Here is a 26,673-nt window from a genome sequence, read left to right as displayed (position 1 = left end):
GTATTGGTTTTGCAAATGCGCATTTACAGCTGACGGAACGACATACTGTAAGTGAAGCACAACAGAACAAGGACAAAAGGAGGATACAACACTTGAAGAAATGAAGAATTAGTAGGCATACAGCAAACAAGCGATGACGGAGAACACACAATGATGCATCGGGTGTTCTGCGACATCGGTTTGCGTACTTGCTGTGTTATGGAGATCAACGGCATAAAAACGTACCTTCAAGCGTACTCCCTCAACCTCCGCCGCATTCATTATGATAGTCAACGCCTAAACAAAATGAGGCACTATTCTTTGCCAAGAGTAGACCTTCTTACAGCAAGTCTATGTAATGACTCGCAGACGAAACCAGCATGCTTTCGAAAATGTTTTACCGCCGTAGTATTCGAACGCCAACGGCCAGCAAACACATCGATACCAATAGGCTGTCGGCTGTCGGTGGTTAATCGAGCACAAAAACCTTGACGCTATGACTAAAAAGCAGCTTCAACAATCAAATTAAAAGAAAATCAACTGCCAATTTGCCTGAGGTAAAAAAGCATCCTTAGACACCTCGATTGTTCATGTCAATGGTTTGTGTAAATTAAAAAATTCAGCACGTTCAGCGCCCCTAGCAGAGAAAGCACAAATTAAACTATTCGACCAAATTACAGTAGCTCCACTTGCGCGCTTACGCTGAAACGCGCCTCGATTGATTTTTCGCCCTCTGTGGCCATTTGTTGAACTTGAGAGTGTGCGGGGCCTGGTACCACCAGTACCACCCGCTAATAGAATTTTGCTTCGCATGCGGCGCTCTCAACGCCGGCGCAGATGGAGACGTACAAAAGCACAGTTCGCAATAGGGGATCAGAAAATTTGGACGTGGTAGTTCATAGTGTTTTTTTTTTTCTTCATTGGTTAACCTAGGTAGTATATTAAGCAGCATAGTAGCAAGAGCTTGGTGGCGCAAGCCACCGCCCCCTTCCAAAGGGGACGCTCATAACATCCATCCATTCATCGAGCAGCGCCGCTCTCGGTGCCGTTCTTGTCCATAGAGTTTCTCACTATAACACTAGTGAGAAACTCTATGGTTCTTGTCCATAGAGATCAATAGAGATACACATACAGGTCACAGGGGGCGCCACACTCTGGTGGCAGCCTAACAAACGAGGTTGAACTGTGGCGACCTCTACAGGTTTGAGGCGTGTCTTTTTTTTTTTTTTTTACTATCGTCATTGTCATCATTTTCAAATGACATTAGTTTTCGCCGTGTGACAGCGCGCTCATGACATTAATCGCAACAAATGTCATTTGTTGCGATTAGTTAGTCTTTAGTTCCCTCCGTGTTTGGATCGAATTTGAGCGAGGCGTCGTGTCGTTGGCGTCGTGTGTTATGGCTGTAGCGGGCTGTAATCAACGGTCATATTCACTGGAATCTCGGGATTAGCTTGTGGCTCTTGAGTTCCCTCCGTGCTTGGATCGAATTTCAGCGATCGAGCGCCGGCATTGCTTGCTGTAGAGTACTTTGTGTGCGATGGAGGTGGATGTTCCCACTCTTGTCACCAAACTGTGCACATTGGCGGCCGGTGGCGCTAAGTCGGACGTGCCCGTCAAGGAGCTGAGGAAGCTGGCCTTCTCCATTCTACTGAAGTTGGACCATAGGCCGGCGACATCGCCTGGTCAGTTATTGCTATTCCGTCAAAGAACAGCGTTGTTGTTGCGCAATATAGATTTTCGTCGTCGATTATTGTTTATTGCCCGTGCTCTATGCTTGAGAATGGGTTTGCTGAATGAAACATCACCGCATGGCATCCACGACTCGCCAAAGCTGTCTTGTAGAATAGTCGGCACTGTTCTGCTTTATTGTTGATCGGCTTTTGCACTGTAATTTGAAACGCTTAACTGGCTTTTGCGTGAAGGTCGTGGTATGCAGCTAAAGCTTCTGTCATGTTTTCAACTACTTGTTATGCCAAACAGCTGTGTTAGACTTAGTGTAGCACCTTGACCTTTGCTGTTTGTCACTGCAACGCACAATAGCCTTTAAGTATGTGGCCCGAAGTCCATAGTGCTTTTGCGTTGATTTTCATTTAAATACCACTTTCATAGGAAATTTATTCTGACATATTCCACTGTGAAAAATTGCACAAAGTAGTGGTGCCATGTTTGTGAACTCTAGAAATTGTCATGCCACCCATCTCTGGCGTAGCTTATGAGCCTGTCAAATTTGCCACCATAGCTGCAGTGTAGTTTAGTTGAAATGTATACCTTTTGGTATCGAAGTTTGAATGTCATAACGGCACTGAAGTACGCGCAGTTATGGCTGTACATTGTTCGCCAGGACCTGTTGGGAGCACACACGGACATCTTCCCTTGCGTCGTCGCGCACGCGTCGAGGGCCGGCGTAGACACGGGAGAGGCGCACTAACCCCCTTCCGCTTTTCCCTTGCTCTTGCCACGCGCACATCTTTTCCCCGACACAGCACTCAGATGACTCCTGTGACGAAAACATGGACACCGCAAGCACTCGCAAGTGTTCGCGCGACGACGAAGACGGTGGCGAGGTGCCCCATAAGATGCCGCCGCTGTGTGCCACACCAGAGAAGCAAAGTGCCGACGACGAGCCTGCGACATCCTCGGCGACCCTCTCACCTGGTGCTGATTCTGCTACAGAGCCAGGTGTGTGTGTTCCACGCTTCTGGAAAAGAGACCCACAGCACTTCTGACTCCAATCAGACTCCCCCACCATCTGGAGCCCCCGCAAAAAATGCAGCTTCCCACATGCCTGCTGGCATGGAGCCAACTAAACAGCACACCCCTGTAGGCACTGCTCTGGTACTCCTGCTCCTGGGTGCCCTCGTAACGACACCTAAGATGGTTTCGCACTCGTCCAAAGACGCCAGCGTCCAGCGGAGCAGTCTGTGTCGTTTCATCACACGTCACGTCAGGCCATTGCACAGGCCCTGTCTGTCCTACCTGGTGACTTTGCAGTAAGGGTCAACACGAAGCTGAAAATTGTTGTGGCAGACAAGGACATGCAGGAGTGACTACAGGAGCTGCTCTCAACGGGATCCATCTGCGGTGCGGCTGTTCGAGCGGGCCTTCCAGTGAACCGAAGCCAGTCCACGGTTAGGTCCCCGGCATCTATGGGAAATACACGGACGATCAGCTGCTTGCTGCCATCGCCGCCTCTGCCCATGTGCTCTCAGTATCAAAGAATGGCAACTTACTGACAGTTGCCTTCGCAGCAAGCGCACGTCCAACCAACCTCAATATCTTCAGGCTGCCGTTCACAGTTCGCCTATCACGCCCGCATCCTACACTGTGTACAAACAGTGGAAGGCTGGACCATGTTGATGCTGCCTGCCAGTGGCCAACCCGCTGTCTGCACTGCGGACAACACATACTTTTCCCAAGGCCTGCTACCCCAACTGTAGCGCTAGCGACACTGGTGGAAATCCCAGATGCCGTCCATGGCAGGAGGTGTGAAAGGCTACCACCATAAAGGCTACCACCAACAGTGCCTGTCTCACGCCAACAGGCCTTCGCTGCTGGAAGAAAGGAAACCCCCCCCCCCCCTACAAGGCCAATCCCTGCACCGCACTGCAAGACAGCACCCAAAAAGAGCTATAAGATGTGGTAACGAGAAGCCACCCACCTCCAAAACATTGCAGCCCCACCACTGGGAAAAAACAGCTGCAAGCCCAGGTGTGGCTGCCCCCTCCTTGCTGCCACCCTTCGCTCCAACCACAGCTGTGCTGGCACAACAGCTGGACCAGATGAAAGTTCTGCTGCGGTCTGTTGCAGCGTTTCTCTCAGAAAACAACCCACTGTGGGCTGTCTGCCTTCAAGCAAGTGGACTGCCAAACACAAGTCCATCATCATGGCTCACACCAGCAGCAACAGCCGCCGTCCCACTGTCCTCCAGTGGAATGCATTCTCGTTGCGGTGGCGGCAAGGAGATCTATGGATGTATCTCCTGCAGAGTCACTATGGTGTACTTGCCCTGAAGGAGGTCAACGTGACTGCTGGAGACCTGCACCTCCCAGAATACATGGGATACTCCAGCACCACATCCTGTTCCCTACCTACTTGCACAGCTGCCCCTTGCCTGGAGAACAACCGTCCCCATGGCTTCCCACGCTGTGCTATCTACGTACGCTGTGAGCTGCAGCAAGCCGAGGTCAACATGCCTGACCAGACAGGAGGGCCCATGGAGTGCTGTGCTGTGACCACGAGGCTCCGAAGGGTGGGCATAACAGTGTCTTCCATTTACGTGCGACTCTCCCAACGATGGGACCTTTCAACACTCCTGCAGCTAGCCACATGTCTCGGCCGCGACTTCCTTCATTGCGGCATTGTGAATGCACACCATACGGCCTGGGGAAGCCGCAGATGCTGCGAACGAGGAAAGGACGTTGTGCAGGTGTTCCACAGCTTGGGCCTACAGGTGCTGAACAATGGATCATTTAACTATGTCCCAAGGGCCACGCACATGACCTGTACTGTCATCGATGTCAGCCTGTCAACAGAAGGAACCCACTATAGCTGGGCCATGCAGCCAGACTCCTGTGGCTCAGACCACCTCACGGCAGGAGGAGAATGACCCAGTTCCAGGCAATGCAGCATAGCTGACTGGGGAGCCTTTAGGAACCAGCTCCTCTGCATACCAGAGGACCGGGGCTTCTTTCTATGCGTGGCTGAGGCAGTGCAAGCTGCAACCATCTGCTCACTCATGCCCAAAGACCAACCAGCTCCTGACCTTCGGCATCTGGACCTCCGTGCCGCCAGATGCTGGGTGCAATGGCGAGCATTGAAATCACGGTTGCCAGAACATCGCATCAAGTATAACTGCATTGATGGTGCCTGCTGACGACATGCCAATTGCCGATGACAACAGAGCTGGCAGCAGATCTTCAACTCTTATTAGCCAGGCCAATGGCGATCCAGAAGCATGGAGGCTTCTGTGGTCCCTGCTCTCCGGTCCTGGGGTATGACAGCTAGTGCTCTCAGTGGCCATCTGCATAGGCATCAGCGAGGCATCCCTGGCAGAGCTCTCGGCGGACCGATTCGCAGCCCTCGAAACTGCGAGGTTGTATCGGATCCTCCATCTCCGAGGCTGCGTAGTGGCTTCCATCTAGCCTGGACATCCAGCCAGATTGCTGCCCTCTGCCACGACTCACTCCAGGAGCATGAGTTGGTATCTGCAATGGATGCCAACATTGGATTATGTTCCAGGTGCTATGAAACCTGGACAAGGGAGCCCGTTGTTGATTCCTGGTGGCCTTGAACAATGTCTGGCAGACCGGCTTGCTGCCAGAGACCTGGTTGACAGCGGTGGTGGTACCCATACGAAAGCCATGGTGACTGGCCATGGCTATCAACTCCTACAGGCCAGTATCACTGACCTCTGTGGCCTGCAAGCTGATGGAGACCATCGCACTAGGATGGCTAAACTGGATTGCAGGAGTGGTGGGCTTCCTCCCTGAGCAACAGACAGGCTTCCGTCGCCACCGATGCAAGGCCCACTGAATCAAAGACGTGATCTTCACCTTGGAGGAGGCAAGAAGCAAGGGAGAGGTGGCCCTCCTCATCCTGTTAGATGTCCAGAGCGTGTACGATGGACTGCTGCACAAGGTCATCAAGGCATGCATCAAGGCACACATGGTGAGAACAGCTGTTAGCCGGCTTCTCCAGCGAGGGAAAAGCTGCAGAGCATGATGGGCCCTCCTACTGTACTATAGTGCCACAACCTCGTTGTTTCTCTATGTGCCACCTTTTCCAAACTTAATGCTGACCCGCACGAAACGGCTAGCACTGGAGCAGAGGACAGCTATGAGAACACTTCTCGCACTACCACGCCAGTCACCGGTGGCTGCTACATTTGCGGAGGCCTAAGCCTGGTCCCTCTTGTTGCTCATGCTGCGGCAGGGGCACCTTCACATAGACCGCCTGCATCATACTCCAGATGGCGATGCCTTGGTAAGTAGACTGTGGAGCCGACCCTCCTCCTGGATTGACAGCATTTGCACACTATACGATGAGCTGGTAGGCCAGCCTCCCACAAAAGTGACACCACCCATACCCCACCAGCAGCCACTTGAGGTCCATCTCCAGTTGGAAGGAAAATGGAAAAGGCCCCCACAATGAGCAAGAGCATGCAGCGCCTATTTATTATTTATTACAGAAGGGATTTCCCCCTGCAAGTGTTACTTATTGCTTGTAGCAATAAACATTGTTAGAGTTGACACCGCTGATTGCCTTATTCGCTGAAACCCAACGTAGCTGCGATTACATGTGCTACGGGTTGGGGAGTACTACGGAACGACTGAGTGTGGCTAGATCCGGAACTTGCCTTCAGTCCTAATCTCATGCAGAGTGTACCCCCACAGACCATAGTGGCTGCTTTAAGCTGTGCTAAGCCTCTGCGACTCTTGGTATTGTGGGTAAGGCACTGATTACTTAAATGATATTGCGCGACAAAAAAACGACATGGACGTGAGAGAAGACGACACACCAAGCGCAAACTTTCTACTAAGTTTATTGTGCCACTGCGTCGATTTTATACATGGCAGGCAGCGTAGATCGCGCATGCACTTACAAGGAAATGAGGTGCGAATTCATGTAACATGGGTACGAGTCATGTGATGCTGCGTCCAAGAAACTTAATTCTTTTTCTGTGAGAGCCATAGACGGTAAGCTAACACACGTGTCACCCAATTTCGCAATCGTCTGCGCTTCAGATATTTCACGGATGAGATGCGTGCTGCCACGGAAAACAATCGTGCATTGATCCTCAAGAGGCTTGCATCCATGATCGCGACAGTAGATCGTCAAGAAACCACCAGAGCCGTTTTTTACATTGTTACTGTGTTCGCGTGGTGACACGTGTGTTAGCTTCCAGTCTCTGGCTCTCACAGAAAAAGAATTAAGTTTCTTGGACGTGGCATCACATGACTTGTAACCATGTTACATGAATTCGCACCTCATTTCCTTGTAAGCACGTGCGCGATCTACGCTGCCTGCCATGTATAAAACCGACACAGTGGCACAATAAACTTAGTTGAGAGTTTGCGCTTGGTGTGTCGTCTTCTCTCACGTCCGTGTCGTTTTTTTGTCGCGCAATATCGTTTAAGTAATGGATTACCAACTTGCCCGGAATGCTGCTCTCATTAAGGCACTGATATTGGAAGGATAAACCGTTGTCATATTACAGTGTAAACACTACCACAGGTTGAAGTACGCTTTGCCAGCCTCATTTCTTATTAGTGGTTTTGAATACCTACTGACAAGCAAAGTAATTTAAATTGAATGTTATGGGCAGCACATATCTTGCCAAATACAAAAGCTAAATTGGTAGTTTATTGTCCATGATAGGTCACGCATTTCCATGACATACTTCCTAAGGACCTAATTCCTCCTCTCACACAGTCCTTTGTGCTGGGCTCGTCCCATCCCTTTATCTTTACTGCGCCTTTGCTACTTGAGGCCCAATCCTCAGTCACTGCTCACACGTACTGGTTGGTTGACTACACTGGATGGCACCACAATCTTGTGAAATGTGTATTTTACATAGCATAAACTAGGGAGAATATACTGTAAGAATTACAGAATGCCCTCCTAGGCCGCTTTTTAACATTAGCATCTGATTTTCTGTTTTCAACAGAATGTTGACAGAACAGAACCGATTACTGACAAGTGTATTTCTCTTTCAGGAAACACTTGAAAGTGCAGTTGCCTCCAAGATTTGATGCCAGCATAAGAGTGAAACAGCACAAAACTTTAGGAAAAGTTTTGTGCATTCCTGCATATGAAATGCGCCTGTGCTGGTGCATAAAAATGATATGGTGTGGTTACAGTCAGTATGTATTTTGTAGTTCGGGTGAGGTATGTTTGGTTGAAATGGAAAGCAAACAGTTATATAATATGCCACACTCCTTTGTCAGATCTTGGTTATAACTGAAACATGCTGGTGCTTAAGACCAGCAGAACCTGAAGTTGATTTGTTTTCAGCAGCAAGATCATCTACATAGGATGCCAAGAAACATGTGGCCAACCTGCACGGAACATTTACATTAACTGTACTGATGCTATTCACTGTCTGCCTTCGGAGCAGTTGTATGCATAACATTGCACAGTTACCAACTGTTTCCAATAACAAATGTTTTTGCAATGAAGCATGGGAGCATTTGTTATTTTTCTAGGATTTTGTATTAATAGACAGTTTTAGTTAAACATTAGCATAGTAATTGGGTTAAGTGAAATAGTGTTACCGCCTGCTAATGAACTTTGCACAAAGCGGGTTTTAGTACAGCATGATAGCATAGTTTATGTGCAAGATGCTATTCCATTACGTTTTGAATTTCGTTACATAGCGCACCTAAGTGATTTGATCTATTCGCCAAGCTTTGTGCACCTGTCTCGAAACTGTGAGAGGCAGTGCAATGGAAGGTGGGAGTTCATAGTATTTGTACTTTCCATTTCCACCAATCCACGGTGAAATCAGTACAAGCAGTACAGGCTGTCCACCATAGCCTCTGAGATATTCCACTCTCAGAGGCCATATGCTGTCGCTCCTATTTCTCAACTTCGCCGATAGTTGGCGCTGGCATCTTGGACATTTCTCTCGTTAGGCCTTGACGCATTCGAAACAAGTAGCGATCTCGAAAACTCTACAAGGTTATCCATAATATTCTGTTGTCGAAGCAGCCTGAGACTAAGTGAAGGCTGTTTACAGTCATTTGCTACAAGTAAACTGAATTCTACAAAACAAGGCCAAATTCAGTTCAAAGCGGCCGGCCAGGACCGCCGCCATGTTTTACGTAATCTATGTAAACCACGCAAATATGGTAATGTTAAATCTCAGAAATAGCATGTGTACGCTAAATGCTATGGGTTGTTTAGCATTCTGTGCATGCGCATTTCGATCCTGCTATTCCGGTAAGCCTTCTATTACTCTAAACATGCTAAACTAAAGCTATCTAATTACTGCAATGAAAAGAAACCGACCCACTATGTATAGGCGTAACAAGGTGTAGTAATACCACGTACTGAAATTTGACATTGATCTTTTGCGGGAATGAGTCCTCACTGAGGGGAAGAGCATCTAAATCATCCTTCTAGATGGCCTCCTCCCTTTAAAAGAAAAAATAATACTAAAGAAAGGTAAAGAAGATTGAGTTTATAATAAATTATTTCCTATGGATTTCCTTCTTTCATTTCATTTGAGATATTATGTTCAGGCACAGGTACTGTTCTGTTCTTACACTTTTGTTTTGCTTATTTTAAACCTGCTGTTATGCAGCTTTCTGTCATGTCCCTTTGTTTGCAACTTGCACACATTTCACACCTTTATTATTTTTTTCCTCTCACATCAATAACATTGGTGTTTCTGGTTTTAGGTACGTGGGATGTACCCGTTGAAGACCGTGTCCTGGCCAAAGCATTTGCAATGCAGCTACAGGACAGGCATCGAGATGCACTGCAGCTTAGGGCATGCATCACTCAGCTCAAAAAGGGTCATGAGCACTGTTCACGTAAGTGCTCATTTAGGTTTAGTCTCGTATCGCTCACAAAAAACAAAATGTTACAGTGATGTTTGACTTCGTGAACGAGGGTGATGCGCAAGCGTATGGGCGCTATAGCGCACATGACGCTATTGGCCCTCGGTGCGCCTTGACACATACACTGTCTGTAACACAGACCGTATTCAAAACAGGGCTGACGTGGCGAAGCCACGTGAGCCCTGTCACACACACACGCAGCAACTGTCGGAGTAGAACGCCCGTTTGTAAACATTCACTTACTATTTAAATTACCTAGCATGGTGTCCGCACGCACAGGCAAACAGCAATGTCCGCACTCTATGACTGCGTACACTTGCTGTCAAAATGCTGGCATGAGGAATCACGGCAGCAGCACTGAGCGAAGTGACCTTGGTGCTGTCTATAGCAAACTCAGCGGTGAGAACACAGTGCACGCAAAGCTACGAGCCGTCGGCCCATCTAAACTGTGCCCCCCAAAGCAGATCGTTTTCAAAATAAAGCGGGCGCAACTGCGCGCGGCCGAAGCACACTGCCCCCGCTCCATCCCCTTCCACGGTGCCATGGTGCAATGCGTGCAACGGAATGCAGTGCGCTTCCTTCCCTTGCGCATGCAAGGTTGAGCCGCCATCAGCTTTGGAAAAAGTGTCCACAAATATTGGCACTGGTAGTGAACAGGAAGATTTGCAAGAACGCTTGCAGAGATGTTTTTTTGAACGGCTGCATCAGCCGAGAAATGGTTTCCTCCTTTGTAAACAGAGTAAACCATGGTTCGCGCTGAGGAAATTGCACAATTCACACACACACACACCTACACATTCCTCTAGGTTGCGGTACTTTGCCCTGTGCTTAGGGTGCTCCTTCGTACTATCCGCGGTGCCTAATATTCTTTACCTCCAGGCGTGTTCCTTGTTCATTTGTGCAGACTCAGACAAACACTGCCGATTTGAAGAGCTGGCCAGTTACTCTTGCACATAAAAGAAAAAAACATTGGCAGAAATAATTTGTCGATGACTATCGATGCGCAAGAGGATTCTAAAAGGATGCTGACTTCACATCTTTAACTCTTCTTTTATTGCATTAAATAAAGGTTGTGGACCTCAAAGCCCCATAAAATACCCGGCAAGCCTTGAAGCACCGTAAATAATTTACCAGTTTCAATTTTGTTTCCCATGAGGTGTGTGTGTTGTCATGTCATGACGTGAGTTAACTATCTATTTTTTTCATTTTATGCGCTATTTTATGGTTGCAAAGGTGGTCACGTAGGAGCAGGATGGTTTGACGCTTTGGAACTTGTTTTGGCTCGCTCAGTCGCTTGATGTACTGTTACATCGGACCGCGGGACAATAGCCTAGTGCCTCTGCTTTAAATTTTTTTGCAACACCTTATTTGATGAGCAGCAATGTAATCTTGCCTGCTGTCACATGCCCTTTTGCACCTGAAGGCAATAACACTGTGGCATGAGCAGTGCAGTCGTACAAGTCTCACACCGTATGTTTGATGCTGCAGTTGTTTTGATCTGGGACCCCTTGGATGTGAAGCTGCATAAAATCACACTTTTTGTGCACCTTCGTGCTTCCAGTATGCGACACACTATGTTTTGGTTGCGAGCGCAAGTGGTGGGCCATGGCAGCTGGTTGCGGAAATGTGTCACTCTACTCATTCACTGGTGTGGTAGCTTTGACGGTGTGGCCAGACGCAGGACCTTTGACATGAGTCCCAACGGCCGGGGCGCGAAGCGCCACAAAGAAGAGCCAGACTGCTCGAGTCGGGGACCAGACAAAGAATGACTTTATTCCAGCGAGGAGAAACGCAGCAGGTATACTTACAACGTTTGGCACTGAGTGGCGCTCAGACGTAACCGATTCGAAACCGAAACTGGAAGCCGACACAGGATATTACATCACCTCTCCCTTGAGAGAAAAATGCGCCACTCGCTCTCCTCGCAACAAAAGCAAGTCATGAGTTACAGAACACAGAAGTGTAAGCGTTACACAATGAAGATTTTCCAATGTAAGTTTTGGACATGTTATCATTTACAGATTTTAGTTGGCGTTAGCCAAATGGAAAAGTAATTGCAGTGGAAATGCTGCTCACTGCATGCCATGTTATCAACTTGAACTGAGTTGACTAAAGAGCACGTTAGCACTGTAACACGTGTGTTTGGTGATGACATCTTTACAGAACAGAAAATTCAGGTACCTGTACCTATCAGACTTTTTTTTCTAAGCGGACATCCTTGGCTTCCCCATTTTAAGGGAAACACACAACATGGAGTCTGAAAATGAACACTACAGTTCTGAAGAGTACTCGTCTTGGGAAGACAAGGACGAGATGCACAATTGCATATACAGATCACATGATAAAAGTTCACTGAATACAAGCAAATGCAAACATCCGTGTGCCCCCTTGGACAACCCTGATGGGTGGCTCATTCGCTCTGAGCCTAACTCGGAGACAGCTCTGTGGCTGTCATGGATTGAAGATCGTACGCATAAAGCACTTTACACTCCCAGAATGTTGGGAATGTTGGGACCGTCATGAGGATGCTAAAGACCTCAGTAATGTTCAAAAACTTTTCGGCATGAAAGACAAATTTGTATGACCGTCAGTACCGTAGTGATGATGTGTGTACTGCACGTTTACGCTACAAGAAATGTAAGGTATCCCCTATACCAGTAGTAACTGGAAGAAAAGGTGGGAAACCATCAAGAAATGGGTAGTCACTGGAATGACTCCTTTCAGTTAAGGTTTCAAGAAAATCCTGTCGTGCAGGGCATTTCACAAGTTTGGATGCATTCCAACGTTTGCCATTTTCAAGCTTGAAAGTATTGCAACCTACCCTACGGTAAACCTTAAATGGATTTGACTATTTAGAACCGGACATTCTCGAGTTACGTACTCGGACAAGATCTCCTGGATGAAATTGAGGGCATCTTGTTGCGTGACGCCGGTCCACATACATCTTAACACTTTTGGCGTAAGAGATCAATTCGCTTGCAACCACTTCTTTAATAGTCTGGAAGCTGTATTCAGTATCCTGATCCGAGACAAATGGTTGTCCTTGCTTTAGCAGTTTCCTAAGCCGTTCTACCAATTCAGCGTACTGCGGGATCAGTTTAGCGTAGTATCTCGTGAGACCAAGAAATGAATGCAGAAACTTGTCAGTTGGCTGCGGTGCATCAATACTTCACTTTGTTTTGCCGAGGCGAAATGCCGTTTGCACTGAACCTATGTCCAAGAAAAGTGAGCTCTGGGACACTGTATACACACTTTGCATTTAACTCCATGCCAGCAGCTGAGATTCCGGAAAGCGCAGTTTGCAGATTTTTATCATGCTCAGCTTTTGTGCGGCCCAAATCAAAACATCACTTAGGCAGCGCAAGGTACCTGGACAGTTTTTTAAAACATGAAATTATCTGCTAAACAGCAGAAGGCACAGATGCCAGTCGAAACACAAACGCTTGAAGCGAAAGAGACCGTCTTGAGTGATGAAAGTAGTAAGCTCACGGCTTTTCTCGGACAATACAACCTGATGATAAGCGGACTGTAAGTCCAACTTACTGAAGGTAGTAGCACCAGCAAGTCGACGCAACAGTTTGTCAGCCTGCGGTAGTGGAAAGGCATCGATGACGATAGCCTTGTTGGGTTCTCTAAGATCAACGCAAAGTTGAATGGAATTGTCTTTCTTCCGAACCACAACGAGCGGAGAAATCCACGTGGACGCCGTGACTCGTTCGATGATATCAGCTTATTCCAGCCATTGCAGCTCGGCGAAGACTTGCTCACGGAGAACCAGAGGTGAAGGATGCAGTTTTGCTGAGACTGGTTGCACTGAAGCTCGGAGACGAACGTCGTGGATGAAACCCTTTACAAGTCCCAATTGTGCTGAGAACAGATGGGCAAACTCTGTGCGAGCATTATGTGGAAGAGACGGAAGCTGAACGGTTGGGTCAGCTGGAACTCCTGACACTTGTTGACATGTGAGCGAAGACCCTTGAATATCAATGCCCAAAGCTTAAATGGCGTCTAAGCCCGGGAGAGAAGTGCTTTGGTTCGTGACGTGAAATGCCACTACTGCAGCCTTGTTGCGGTACTTGACGAGCACAGAGAAATGTCCTGAATGCAGGATTTCTTGCGAATAATTCTTGAGTCAAAGACTCGAAGGAGATAAGAGAAAACTCTGAAGTGTCCTTCGTACAGGGAGTTGTTCACCAGTGACACCGTAGCTCCTGTATCCACGAGCAACTTGAGTGTAGTATTCGCAATGATGACTTCGGCGTAAATTGTTGCCGGAAGGAAATTCGGTGCTTGAATTGTAAGCACAGATGGGACTGTAGTGGCTGATTCTGTACCAGCGGTAGTGGAAACAAGCTGCATTCGAGCAGTGGACTGTCGATGCGTTCGGGTCCTCGAACGGCAAACTGAAGCATAATGTCTTACTTTCCGCACGCACAGCAGGAAACGTGCTTGGCCAGACAGCCTGGATCGGATGCGATTTGGTGAGGTGAACCACATTGGTAGCAAAGGACTGCAATGTCTCGACTGGCATCATGGAGTTCGGGCCGGGCGCCTTGTTGACTGACATCCCTAGGTTGTGGCTTTCCACCATGCCGATGAGCGCCATCTTGGAGCCGTCGGGTCGAACTAGAAGGGTGGCGAGGACCACCATCTTGCGCGCCCGGACGAGGAAGGTGATGGCTGTCGATGCCATCTTGACATTGCATCGAGACGCGCTGAACAGACGAGTTGTTGAAAACTTGAAGTTCTTTGTAAACTTGCTGTACGCTTTGTCCAATTTCCTGGGCTTCTGAGCGTAAGGGACGATCCTTCGTAGAAACCTTTCTCGTATTTCGTTTCATTTCATTTTATTTCTTTAAAGGCCCCATTGAAAGGGTATTACATAAGGGGTGGGTACATACATAAAAAAAATTGAAGGCCATATTTTTATTACGGGGTAAGATAATTTGTTACGGTGTTTAAAAATGTGCTAGGACAGGTTATTACTGTGATTTCGTTGGAAAGGCCGTTCCAGTCTGTTACTGCACGAAAAAAGAATGAATACGAAAAAGTGACAGTGCGTGTACGTGGGCGCGCGACTTGTTGCGGGTGACCGGTGCGGCTGGATATGCGTGCCGGGGGGAGAATGTATGGTGCTTTGCCAAGTGAGCTGTAAAAGAACTTGTGAAAAAGACAAAGACTAGCAATGCGGCGGCGAGATACAAGCAATGATAAGCCAGATTCTGTTTTTAGTGCCGATATACTGATGTTGTAGGAGTACTTAGAATGAATAAATCTTGCAGCTCGATTTTGAAGCGATTCCAGTTGATTGATGAGATATACTTGATGAGGGTTCCAAATGGGGGATGCATATTCTAATTTCGCCCTGACGAGAGACTGATAGGCTAGTAATTTGACATGTTGGGGGGCGTGGCGCAAGTGGCGTTTTAAAAACCCGAGTGTTTTGTTAGCAGATGAAATGATGCTCATAATGTGCGTTACCCAGGTTAAATCACTACAAAGGGTTACTCCGAGATATTTGTAGGAAGGAACTAATTCAAGGTTGACGTCAGCAATTTGGTACGAGAAAACAAGTGGATTTCTGCGGCGGTGGAAGGAGACGGTCTTACATTTGTTAGGGTTTAGTTCCATTAGCCAAAGGTTACACCATTCCTGTACACTTCGCAGGTCGTTTTGAAGGGACGTCTTATCGGAAACGCTGTTAATTTTATGATAAATTACACAATCGTCTGCAAACATACGGATGTTAGAAGATACATGCATTGGTAGGTCATTAATGTAAATTAATGTAAATTAATGTAAATGCGATGCCTTGCAAAATTTGGTCGCGAAGGAACTCGTCATGCCAAGCGCCGAACGCACAAGGAGGCGCTAGCCTTTGTAACGCAGTGACGAAGTCTTGAAAGGTTTCCCCGGGTAGTTGCTTTCTGTCCCTAAAGATAATGCGGTGCACCAGGGGATTGGTGCTTTGCTTGTAATGCTGGGCGAAGATGCGAAGAATGTCTTTGAACGTAGTAGATATCAGGTCCGTTGCGACGCAACGTCGTAGTAGAGATGCTGCCCCTTGAAGCCTAAGTTACTGAGTAAAATGGCTTTCTTCCTCTCGTCTTGTAGTGCCTCGAGAAATGTGCAAAAGTAACATTTCCACGTGAGCCACGGTACCGCAGGAGTACCGGGTAGTGCCAGGAAAGGCGGAATGGGGGGTACGAAACATAGTTTCATACAATAATTACTAGAGGGAATTTCATTAAAACTTCTTTCTGGGCGAGTTGGTGCATACTTGACTTAAAAATAGTAACAGTGCAAACACATGCAACCACAAAGTAACAAGGACGAGACACAAGCGCTGACTGTCAACTAAATTTTATTGACAGAGGACGAATACCTTATACCTTCCTCCTTTACTTCTGCCTTTCCCCTTGTGTAAGGTATCAGTCTTCCGTCAATAAACATAAGGGGAAAGGCAGAAGTGAAGGAGGAAGGTATAAGGTATTTGTCTTCCGTCAATAAAATTTAGTTGACAGTCAGCACTTGTGTCTCGTCCTTGTTACTTTGTGGTTGCATGGGTTTACGCTGTTACAATTTTTAAGTCATACTAGAGGGAACTCTGGCGCTAGTGTCTACGGGAGCTGCAACAAGTACCAGCATCGGAATTATGGCAAGTGCATGGATTTGCCTAAACTTCGTCTTTTTGGCTTCAGACGGGTTTGTGACTTTGTAAACTAGTCATTTGCAACAATTTACTGCATAATAAATAATTAAGTAAACATGATTAAAATTGTCCGACGGCAGGATTCAAACACAGGAACTCTAGCAAAGAAGCCTGATATTGAAACCATTAAGCCACGGACGCATATATCGACAAGTGATTGAAACACCCTTATGAATTTATCGCGGGAATGCCAGTGCCTTGAGATGCTTGGCGCGTTTCGATTTGGCCACCTGGACAAGTTCAATCGTTGCAATTAATAGCAATTGTGCGTGTTGGCGACGTCTTCTGCACTTCATAGAGTATAGATTACATTGAAATTTATAACAATAAGATTTACATGGCATAATATACAAAGCCACAAGAACGTCTGAATCCACTAGCACGAAGATCAGACAAATCCATATGCTTCCCATCATTCCCATGGTGGTACAACGACTGCAGCGCCAGAGTTCCCTTTAGTAATTATTGTAAGAAACTCTATGGAACGAACGCCATGCTGTGCACCGTGAACAAAGGCGGGGTAGTTGCAGTTGACAGAGAAGGAGATGTAGTTGCGGCGTCTTGCATGCCAGAAGCAAAATTAGGAGCAGAAGTAGAACAGCAAGGGCACGTAGGAAGCAGAGTAAACAGTTTACCTCGTTGCCAGTTTGTAGTAGCTTTGACAGTACGGCCGGACGCGGGACCTACGGCATGAGGCCTAATGGCTGGGACGCAAAGCGCAGCAAAGAAGAGCCGGACTACTTAAGTTGGGGACCAGACAAAGAATGACTTTATTCCAGCGAGGGGAAAGGCAGCAGGTATACTTACAGCGTGTGACGCTGAGTCGCGACCTGACGTAACCAATTCGCTGCCATAATTGGAAGTCGACACAGAATATTACAACTGGTAAAGAGGTTCATAGCTGCAGCACCTTCCAGGTAATAAATCTGTCATAATTTGTATGCAACATAACCTCTTCACTAGTAAAAAAATTTTAAGCAAGCAAATGAGTAGCTGTTTTTAAAAGCTTCATTCATGCTGTTTCAGGAGCTCGCAGAAACAAATTGTAGTTGTACAAATCATGTTCAAGTTAATATGCAGTGCCCACAAAGGTGGACACAAGTTCGGAAAACATCTCGTGAGGTACTTGCAGCCATTTTCTTTATTTCTTTTGGACCTACTTAGGAATAGAGTAATTCATGATGCGGGCTAATAAACAACTGGGATTTTAATAGTCTGTAAAGGCTGTCTGCCAGCCTTACGTGCAAAAGGAAGTGTACCAGGATTTATGGAGCTTAAAAATTACTAATTGGTGAGGGTGATCTCGACGAGACTGTCAAAGAGTGCCGATCGCAAGGGATGCGTGTGTACTTTTGTGGAAGCGTGAAAATTTTTACTGGCGAGTGAACAGCGTAAAAAAGAAAAGAATAATTCATTTTCACGTCATTGTGGTTAGCATTGGGCTTATGGATGTCGTTAATTTATGATTGCCTGGCTCATCGGTCCGAACGGTTCTCGGGCCTTTCACTGGGTGGCTTATACATTGTTGTAGTGGACTCAACCTTGGTCCCTACAGTTAGTGTGATGGGATTTACAGCTGAATTTGTTTCCAGTGAATGCAGCAAGTACTTGGCTATATTGTTACCTGGTTCGAGACTATTCACTTGACCTGACTGCTTTCTTGCCTTGTCACTATTGGAAAGACAGCAAGCAGCTTGCCAGGTGTCCCACCTTGCCACACTTGTATCACTTGGTGTAGATGTGCTTGCAATCTGGTGGTTTCTGGTTATGTCCTCAACAGCAAATGTAGGGTTGCATTTTTTTGTGGGATCCAGGCTTGTTTCTCTCTTTTGGCTTTATTGCTGGATCTTTCTGTCCACTTGGTACCGAACGATGCGTTTTATGGTGGTGTTTGACGTAATTGGTGTGCTGCCTTCTTGAGTTAGAAAATTGGATGATTCCACATAGCCTTTCTGAAGTTCCATTGCGTTTAGCTCCACTGCTTCTGCTGTTCTCGCAATGTCAGTTGTGTTTTCCAATGTAAGGTCCTTCTCCACCAAAAGCCTCTGCTGCACAGTCTTATCACTGACTGCACACACGAGGCGGTCCCTCAGCATGCAGTTGAGAGCTGTTCTGAAGTTGCAGTTTTCCTCCATTTGCCAAAATTCAGTGACCTGAGCTGTGACACTTTAATTTTCAAGCTGAATCCACGTGTTGAATTGAAAGCTCTTGGCTATTTCAGATGGCAGTGGGTTGGAATGGTTGTTCAAGATAGCCATTAGCTCCTTGTACTCCTTTTTTCTTTTTTTTGGCTTTGCCGGTGGCAACAAACTGCTAAGGGTGGCATATGTATTGAATCCGGCACTCGACAAAAATATCCACTTTTTTTCTTTCATCTTTGGTGCCGTCTGCATTAATCCCTTAACTGCCATGACAAATATTGAAATTTTTTTTAATGTGGGGTTTCTTTTACACCTGCATATCCTGCACCAATTTTTTCTAAAAGATATGGTACCAGTAATGGAGATTGCATCATTATTGCTCTTGTTGCAAAAAAAGAAAACAGTGAAAGTCATTGTGCACTATTTATTTGTCAAAATTACAAGAAACTGCACATACTACTGTGCAGATGTGGAGAAATTGCAGAAAGTTCACGACGAGTTAACTCCTCATTGGCAGTTGAGGTGCTAAAGAACGTGTTGAGCCATTTCACATACGAGAGCCAGGACTCATTGTTGTTGTAGTCCTCCATTTTGCCAAAGCTATACTTTTGTGACAGGAGGTTGCGCAGTTTCGTTATTCTTCAGAGGGAGCAGAAACCCTAGCATGCTTGCATCTGGGGTTGGTGTGTTCATCAGGCTGTTCCTGCGTCCATGATCCACACGCTAATTGCAAGTTGTTTTTATATTTATACTGATAACAACAGTTTATTCACGAAGAGGTACAGAAATAATGATTGGGCATGTGCCGGCTTCCATAGTGTGAATGCGTCACTCAGGCCGCCTGCGGACACTTGAGCTTTCTGGGGCACAGTCATGCTAGTGGTATGGCGCCATCTTATAGGGGTGCTGATAAACTTACACAGCAGGCAGGGTCCGTTGAATATCCCTGCCAGAGTCCGAATTGATTGAAGAAAGAACATTAAGTTTTGGTAGATATTTTGTTTAACTTATAACTGCTCATTTTTCTATTACCTTGCTGAACAAGGGCAAAATGCAAATGGATCGATAGTTAGTCTTTAATGGTTAATATCACTTTTTAAACAACTACCACCTCTTTTAAATATGGTGGTAGCTTTTCATTATGAAAGGTGGCAGATCTGAATATTTCAATAATTGTAACGAATACCATCTGATATGAGGTGAGCAATCATTTTTGTATGGTAAGGTTGCATGCCATCATTATAAGAGAAAACATCTTGTCAGGTGTTGTTGGCAACATTAAAAATGAATGGGGGAGGCGAGTAAATGAAGCTCCAGAATCATGTGTTCTAGTTAGAGACTGATTGAGAAAGAAATTGTGGAAGGGGGGCACCAGCAATTTCTTTTGGATGACTAAAGAGGATCATCATGCCTGATGCAATATATCTGATCAATTTTTACAGTGAAGCTGTATATGGCCAGCCGACTTGTCCGTCCGTCTGTTGGTCTCCTGTATGCCGAAAACTCCTCTGGCACAACCCCATGCGCATGCACGAAAATAAAAAAAGAAGAGAGAAATAGGGGCTTGCGATTAGCCAACACCACCTAGATAGATAGCACAAGGCCCGTTTACTCTGATCCATGATGTCGCACTGCCTGGCCCGAAATTTCCATTGACAAGACTGGTGTGATGAAAGCGGTGACGTCAAAATCACTGTTGCCTACTCATGTGCATCCCCATTAGATTCTATGGCAATTGGCCGAGGTAACACGACGTCATGAATTGGGGTGAAAATGCCTTGTGCTATCGAGGCGCTGTTGTATTAGCTGTGCCAGTAGTGACATCATTGCTCTCCGTCGCAGCCAAGCGCACGTGCAGCAGTTTCTTTCTGGCTCCAAAATGGGTAGGCCCTGTGTTATACGTACTCCTTAAGAGAAGGCAGCTTTCGATCAGCAACGCCGTGAGCAGAACCAGGAACGAGCTCGTCTACGCTGTGCTGATGCTGCAGCCCGGGCAAAAGAACAGGCTCGTGCAGCTGAGCAATGCAAGCAGCAACTGCATACTGAGGATCTGGCAGCCTACCAAGCCGTTTTTTAATGAACCATCGGTACTAATCGAGTGATAAACACCGGGGCCGCACATTTCAACTTCACTGGTTAACCATCTGTACAGAGTGCTTGGGTGGTGATTTTTATTTTTCTGTTTAAAAAGTCAGTCACAATTTTCCATATTTTACCATTGTCTGATTTACATTCAATAATCATGTATTTATTACACTGGTGTTTAGCTTTCTTCAATTTAGCATTGAGAGAGTTGCAAAACGTGTATTTGCAAAGCAGGTGAACATTGTAAGGCCACTTTTTGGTTTCTTTTTATAGAGATTTTTGCTTGCACAGATTGCCTTTAACAATTCTTTATTTACCAGAGGCTTCGAGAAGAAATTTTTTTTTTTACATTTCCTTCTGTGAGAGTCAGAATCAAATGGTGTGCACAACAAACAATTTTGAGAACAGCTTTTGAGGGTCAGTACTATCATCCACTAAAGAACTTTTGATAGCTGTGATAACATCAGGTAACCTTTTCCTATCTTGAACAAGCTTGGTGAATGAAGACATGCTGCACATATGCAGTCATTGTCCAGCTACGTCATTTGTGCTATTTTGCTCTAATTTGGCTTGCCTGCTCCCGACTGAGCCCACACAAGTGCCATTTGCGCCAACTGCACAATAGTGCGGTATTTTTGCATTTTCACAGCAATGCAATGTTTTCAGTAGGATTATGCAACTACAGTCAACAACCGATTTTCCGGATGCCTTCGCGGCACCGCCACGGTACTCCATAGAGTCAGTGTATAAGAACATAGGAAATTTCGGATGCAAATACCCTTCGCCATCCAATTTTCTGGACTTTTTGCCATGACCACAGGTCTGAAATGGCATTGATTGAAGCCACCACCGCCATCATTTTGATTATCTTGCCTCCATGAACAGGCGCTCCCCAGTTAGCCACAAACATCCAACAGATGGTACCGGATTAACCCAAACATCCAGCAAAAGATGGGATCTCCCATGGACATCCTTTACATGCACATAAATCTGAGGGACGTACAATGGCATCAAAGTTTTGGATGTCCATTGAACATCCATTTAGTTAATTCATCAGATGTACAGCGGACAGAATTTTGGATGTCCATAGAATTTCTCTAAAAACAGTACTTCAGACGTACATTTCACGAAGTTTTAGATATCAATGTAACCTCCATGAAGTTTCTACTTAGACGTGAATTGTAGGGCCCATGATTTTGATGTGGACGATGCTACACAGTTAGTGCCTGTAATTGGTGTGACTATATCGCGCTGTATCATCAGTTCACATGTAATGGATGTCCATAAGACGTCCCGTTCTTTTGCTTGACATCGATCTATCCTTGCTACTTCATAAAATGGATGTTTGTGCATGAAACATACATTTTTTCAATACAACAAAATGCACAAGCAGTGGGTGAAGCGAAAGAAGAATGTACGTGCACTCAAAACTTTCGTGTTGCAGATTGCTGAGTATTGCAGACTTCTTTGTTTCCAACTTTGGAAAAGTAATCGAAAAACAAGGTACAGTATATTCAGCAATTAAATGACATATAGCAGAAAGAAAGCACATGGAAATTATATGAAGGGACTCTACTTTTGTTTAGCACCGCCAAACATTTTAAAACAGCGACAAACCTCACATGTACAAGTTATTGCATGGCCTCCAATACTTGACACTCGTTCTCAGAGGCAATGTACACTGAACGCAAGGAGGCAGAAGCACGCTATAAATGTTGCACTAAATGAAAAATCATCTTTAAAGACATTAGAAAAGTTAAATGATTTAAACAGAATTTACGTAGCATTATTGTCTAATTATCAATTAGTCTCACAGTCGCGTGCCTGTAATGTGTCACCATAAGTGCAGCTATTGCAATGGCACACCAAGCAAGTGCATGTGGACATCTGTGAGCGTGTGTTTCAGTGCAGGCACTGAGCTGTGCTCCCTCAAGGGCTGCAGAAGAGAGCAAGATAGTGCCAGCCTTTCCTTTCTCAGAATGAACCACTTTTATGTTGCGGTGCTGATGCTGTGGCACTTCATTTCTTATTCTTGCCACGTCTACAGGCCTAGCTACTTCGATGTTCGCTCCCAAGCTTCTTGCCCCAGTGAACCATTTATGTCCCATAGATGTCCGTAGAACATCATGTTTTAGACATTGCACACATCCTATAGATATCTGTATTTCCTCAAACAGTATTACAAATATGTACTATGGATAATCTAAGTCCCATCCAGATCACGTTTATCTAACGTTGAAAGGATGTCACAGCTGGACATAAGTGGTCTCTAATAGATGTTCCTTTTAGAGATACAGGAGGTTCATAGAACATCTAATAGATAGTTCCTGTTCACGCTGTAGTGAGCTGCATACCTGCAAGTGTCACAGCAGAAGTACTATTGAATAAAAATGAAATGTGAACAGCAGAGCGCGTGACCGAAGCATAACTGGGAACACAGTGTGCGGCATCGGCCAGCCATCATTGTACACGTGCATGTGGTTTCGATGCGGAATGCAGGGTTGCTTGCCCTAGTGCGATTACGTCACCTCTATTTTGTTTGAAGCTTGTATTGTCACCCTGCCATTGCAGTGCCATTCTTATCTGTGATTACTGTTAAGGTGGCTAGCACTGTTGTTGCTCCTCCAGTGCAATACATTTTTGGTGCTCTTCAAATTACAATTAGACACTGGCAGCTTTGATGGCGATAACAAGAGCAAAACAATGGACATTGGGAAACTGGGTGCTTGCCAGCTATATCATGCTGCAGATGGGGTGATGGTGCTCGCCACCATAAGAGTACTGCCAGGTGGGATTGGCACTGCCACTGAGAGATGAGAAAGCAGCTTCCGGACAAAACAAGGGTGACATTTATCATAGTAGGGCGAGCAGCGCTGCACTCTGCACAAGAACCACATGCCCACACGTGCACAATGACTGGCCGACAAATGCACTGTACCTTTAGTTGTGCTTTGGCCACATGCTCTGCTGTTCACATTTCATTTGTACTCAATCGTACATCTGGCTAGGCACACTAATGCCACAGTTACCACCATTGTCAGCGAGTAGCTGGTGACCTTGTTTGAAATGTTCCATTAAGATGTAATCGTGTAAATGTCAAAATGTAAATTGCAACATTCATGAGGTATCTTTCTTATTAAGCCGAAATGATTAAATGGCTCATGGGTAGAAAAATCTGATGTCCGGCTTTATGGCACCAAAATTGGGGCTCGAACCCTCGACCTTTGGTGTTAAATAGGGCAAAGCGAATTAAGGCGCACTCCATTAAGATATAATTAATTAGGGCACTTTAACCCACATCCTTTGATTGGAGTCGAACCCACTTGGAGATATGGGCAAACCAGCCACATCTCCAAGTAGGATTACAATTGACATTGAAGGCAAAAGTGGAACACACAACCGTTGGTGAGAGTCAAACACACAACCTTTGGTATTAATTAAGGCAAAAGTTAAGGCACTCGAACCTACGACCCAACATGGAGATATGGCCAAACCGACCATATCTCCAAGTTCGATTCCAATTGACATGGTTAAGGTCGAGAGTCGAACCCTCTACCTTTGGCATTAATTATGGCAAAGTTAATTAATATAGAGTTGATGAAGTCATTCGAACCCATGACATTTCATGTTAATTTTGGCAAAGTTAACTAAGGTAAAGTTACTTTAGGTAGAGTTAATTAACACTCCAACCCCCAACCTTTGGTGGGAGTCGAACCCACGTCATTTGGTGTTAATTAGGACGAAGTGAACCCACGACATCAGTGTTAATAGGGCAAATTTAATTAAAGTACATGTAATTAAGGTCGAGTTAATTAAGGCACTCAAACCCACGACCTTGGTAGGAGAAAACAAGTAATAGGAAATGCACTCGAATGAGAATAACAAGTAATTTAATGAATGTCTCATGAGTGCCCAGGTTTTTGCCTTCATCCTCTTTTGTGTATGCTAAAGTGACTGTCAACTTTTATATATAGTCCTAGCGCTCATCGAAATGTGAAAACTGGGCTCACAATAACGTAGGTGTGTTTGGAATGTTATGAATTATTACAAATCCTGCAATGGCTACGTGAAAAAAAGTGAGTTCAGTAAGTACTAGGTAAAGCATACAAGTGAGGCTCACAATGTCATATCAACGTCACTTTTTATTTCTACAATTGATAAAGCTTCATTGCAAACATGATTGGCCCCTAGCCAGGCACATGTATGAAAATATTCAGTGCAAGTTCTAGCTGTATACAGACAGGTTAAACGTGCATCTAAAAAAAAACTTCACTAAAAAGTTCTTGAAAATTCAACTTGACTAAAACAATAGTAATGAGAAAACGATCTTAACACTCAGAAAATGACTAGCAGTCACAATGCCACAGTTATATTTAGAAGATTAAAACTGATTACTAGGAGGTAATATTGCATACTAATGAATGACCAAAAGGGTATGGCTTGCATGCCACCACCTGCTTCTGGGGCCACGAGATTCAAAATAGAAAGCCAGTACTTTCTAGCTATCTTTAAACATATATACTAAAAGAAAATCCACACAAGCAGAATGCTGAGATGGAATGTTCATCTTGATAAGCAACTTGTTCAGGCAGCTTCTCGTACCACGAAGTGCCAAAAAACATAATGCTGCTAAAGACTACGAGATAACCATTACAAATGAGAAATCTCTACACTTGAAGAGGAGCGCTAGAAACCAAGTGATACAAACATGTCTGAAAGGGAACTACCAAAACGTTACCCTAAGGACATTTCTTCAAGCAGCTTCTGATACCACAAAAGTGCCAAAAAACATAATGCTGCTAGAGACTACGAGATAACCATTACAAATGAGAAATCTCTGACACTTGAAGAGGAGCGCTAGAAACCAAGTGATACAAACATGTCTGAAAGGGAACTACCAAAACGTTACCCTAAGGACATTTCTATAAGCGCTCCATAAGGCGAACAATTGTACCAGAAATAGTGGTCAAAAGCACAGCTCTAGATTTCAGTATTCAACTGTACAGTTCTGCCTAGTATATATGCGCACTTGGGCCACGGTCAGCGGAACAAAAGTTGAAAAGACACACCAATAAAGCACACTTCATGCTGCTCGCACGTGGTAAATTACCCTGCACTTATGTCGAGGTGCATGCTGGCTTGATATCTGTGGCGATGTGAAGTCAAAGATATTGCAAGTTCAGACTTCTTTTTTCTTTACAATCCGTCCAAATATATTATCAAGGTAAAGATTACATATTTTTAAGTCTACTAATAGATATATTGTGGGGAGATACGGGGTTCTCTCCTCCGTACTCTTGGGACAAAGGAACGACAACACACAGTAGTGCAAACAGTCACAAGGGCATTTATTGCACCTTTCATAGATCAATGCCTGCTAGCCGAGTTCATATCCCCAAAACATGCCGATAGGCGCGCGACAAATCTAGAAGTCCGACTCACCGCGTCCTCGCGAGCGAATATGTTCGCTCCATGCTGGATCCCAACGCCTGGTCGTTCGCGTGTATAGTCACGCGAATCGTGGCGCGTTCCAAGGCGGCCACGCGAGGCGGTCTCGCAGATGCATCGGTCGCCGCGCGCTCGCGGGAGACGTCCTCCGCCGCGCGTCGACCCGCCGGGACAGAGAGCGTAAGCGCCTGTCCCTCGGCGCCCGAGTAACCCCGCCGCGACGGTGGCGCCATCTCTCACACCGCGCTTGTACCACTCCGAGCGCCGCGGGCGCCAGGCCACGCGAGCCGTGCGGGAAAAACAGCATATCAGGGGATGCGCTATGCGGGAAAACATCAGGGGAGGCGCGAGGGTCGCGCATCCCCACATCCCCCCAACCTTAAATCACTTCTTATTCCGGCGAAACATGTGACACGGTCTAACATCAACACGTGCTTCGCGAACAAGGTGGTACATGCAACAGTGGCCGCGCCGGGGAAATGTCCACACGCTGTCCATAACATGCGAGCCGACTGTCCTTGGGTACACCGCTGGCGTCCGCCGGTCACAGCAGCAGCGTTGCGACTCGACGGCACGATCCCAGGCCAGGACTCCGGAGACGACGACGCAGTAGTCGGTACGAGCAAGCGTCGCTCGCGCCGACGCGCCCTGCTGGCAAGAGCCGCCGTAGCTGTCGGTGACCGCTGGCTCCTTTGTCCGCCGCCGAGGGTTGTGAGCTGGATGCAGGAGGCCGCCGAAGTCG

At 46.0% G+C, this 26,673-nt stretch overlaps 1 protein-coding gene across 5 annotated transcripts in view; it reads left to right on the top strand.

The window, feature by feature from the left end:
- Positions 1-233: 233 nt before the first annotated feature.
- The window catches only part of Grip163 (gamma-tubulin complex component 6), a 478,650-nt gene continuing 452,210 nt past the window's right edge, over positions 234-26,673 (top strand). Inside the window, exons 1-2 of one of the 5 annotated variants that reach the window (XM_055068414.2) lie at positions 234-1,664; positions 9,384-9,518. In XM_055068414.2, coding sequence (XP_054924389.1) covers positions 1,520-1,664; positions 9,384-9,518 — 280 coding nt within the window. In that variant the 5' untranslated portion in view covers positions 234-1,519. The remainder of the gene's footprint in view (positions 1,665-9,383; positions 9,519-26,673) is intronic. The other 4 variants (XM_055068413.2, XM_055068412.2, XM_072284402.1 and 1 more) reach the window with 4 other exon arrangements.

This window comes from Dermacentor andersoni, chromosome 9, assembly GCF_023375885.2.
Source record: "Dermacentor andersoni chromosome 9, qqDerAnde1_hic_scaffold, whole genome shotgun sequence".
NCBI classification, from domain to species: domain Eukaryota; kingdom Metazoa; phylum Arthropoda; class Arachnida; order Ixodida; family Ixodidae; genus Dermacentor; species Dermacentor andersoni.
The sequence above is the reverse complement of the archived record's forward strand: the minus strand, read 5'-3'. Positions and strand labels throughout refer to the sequence as shown.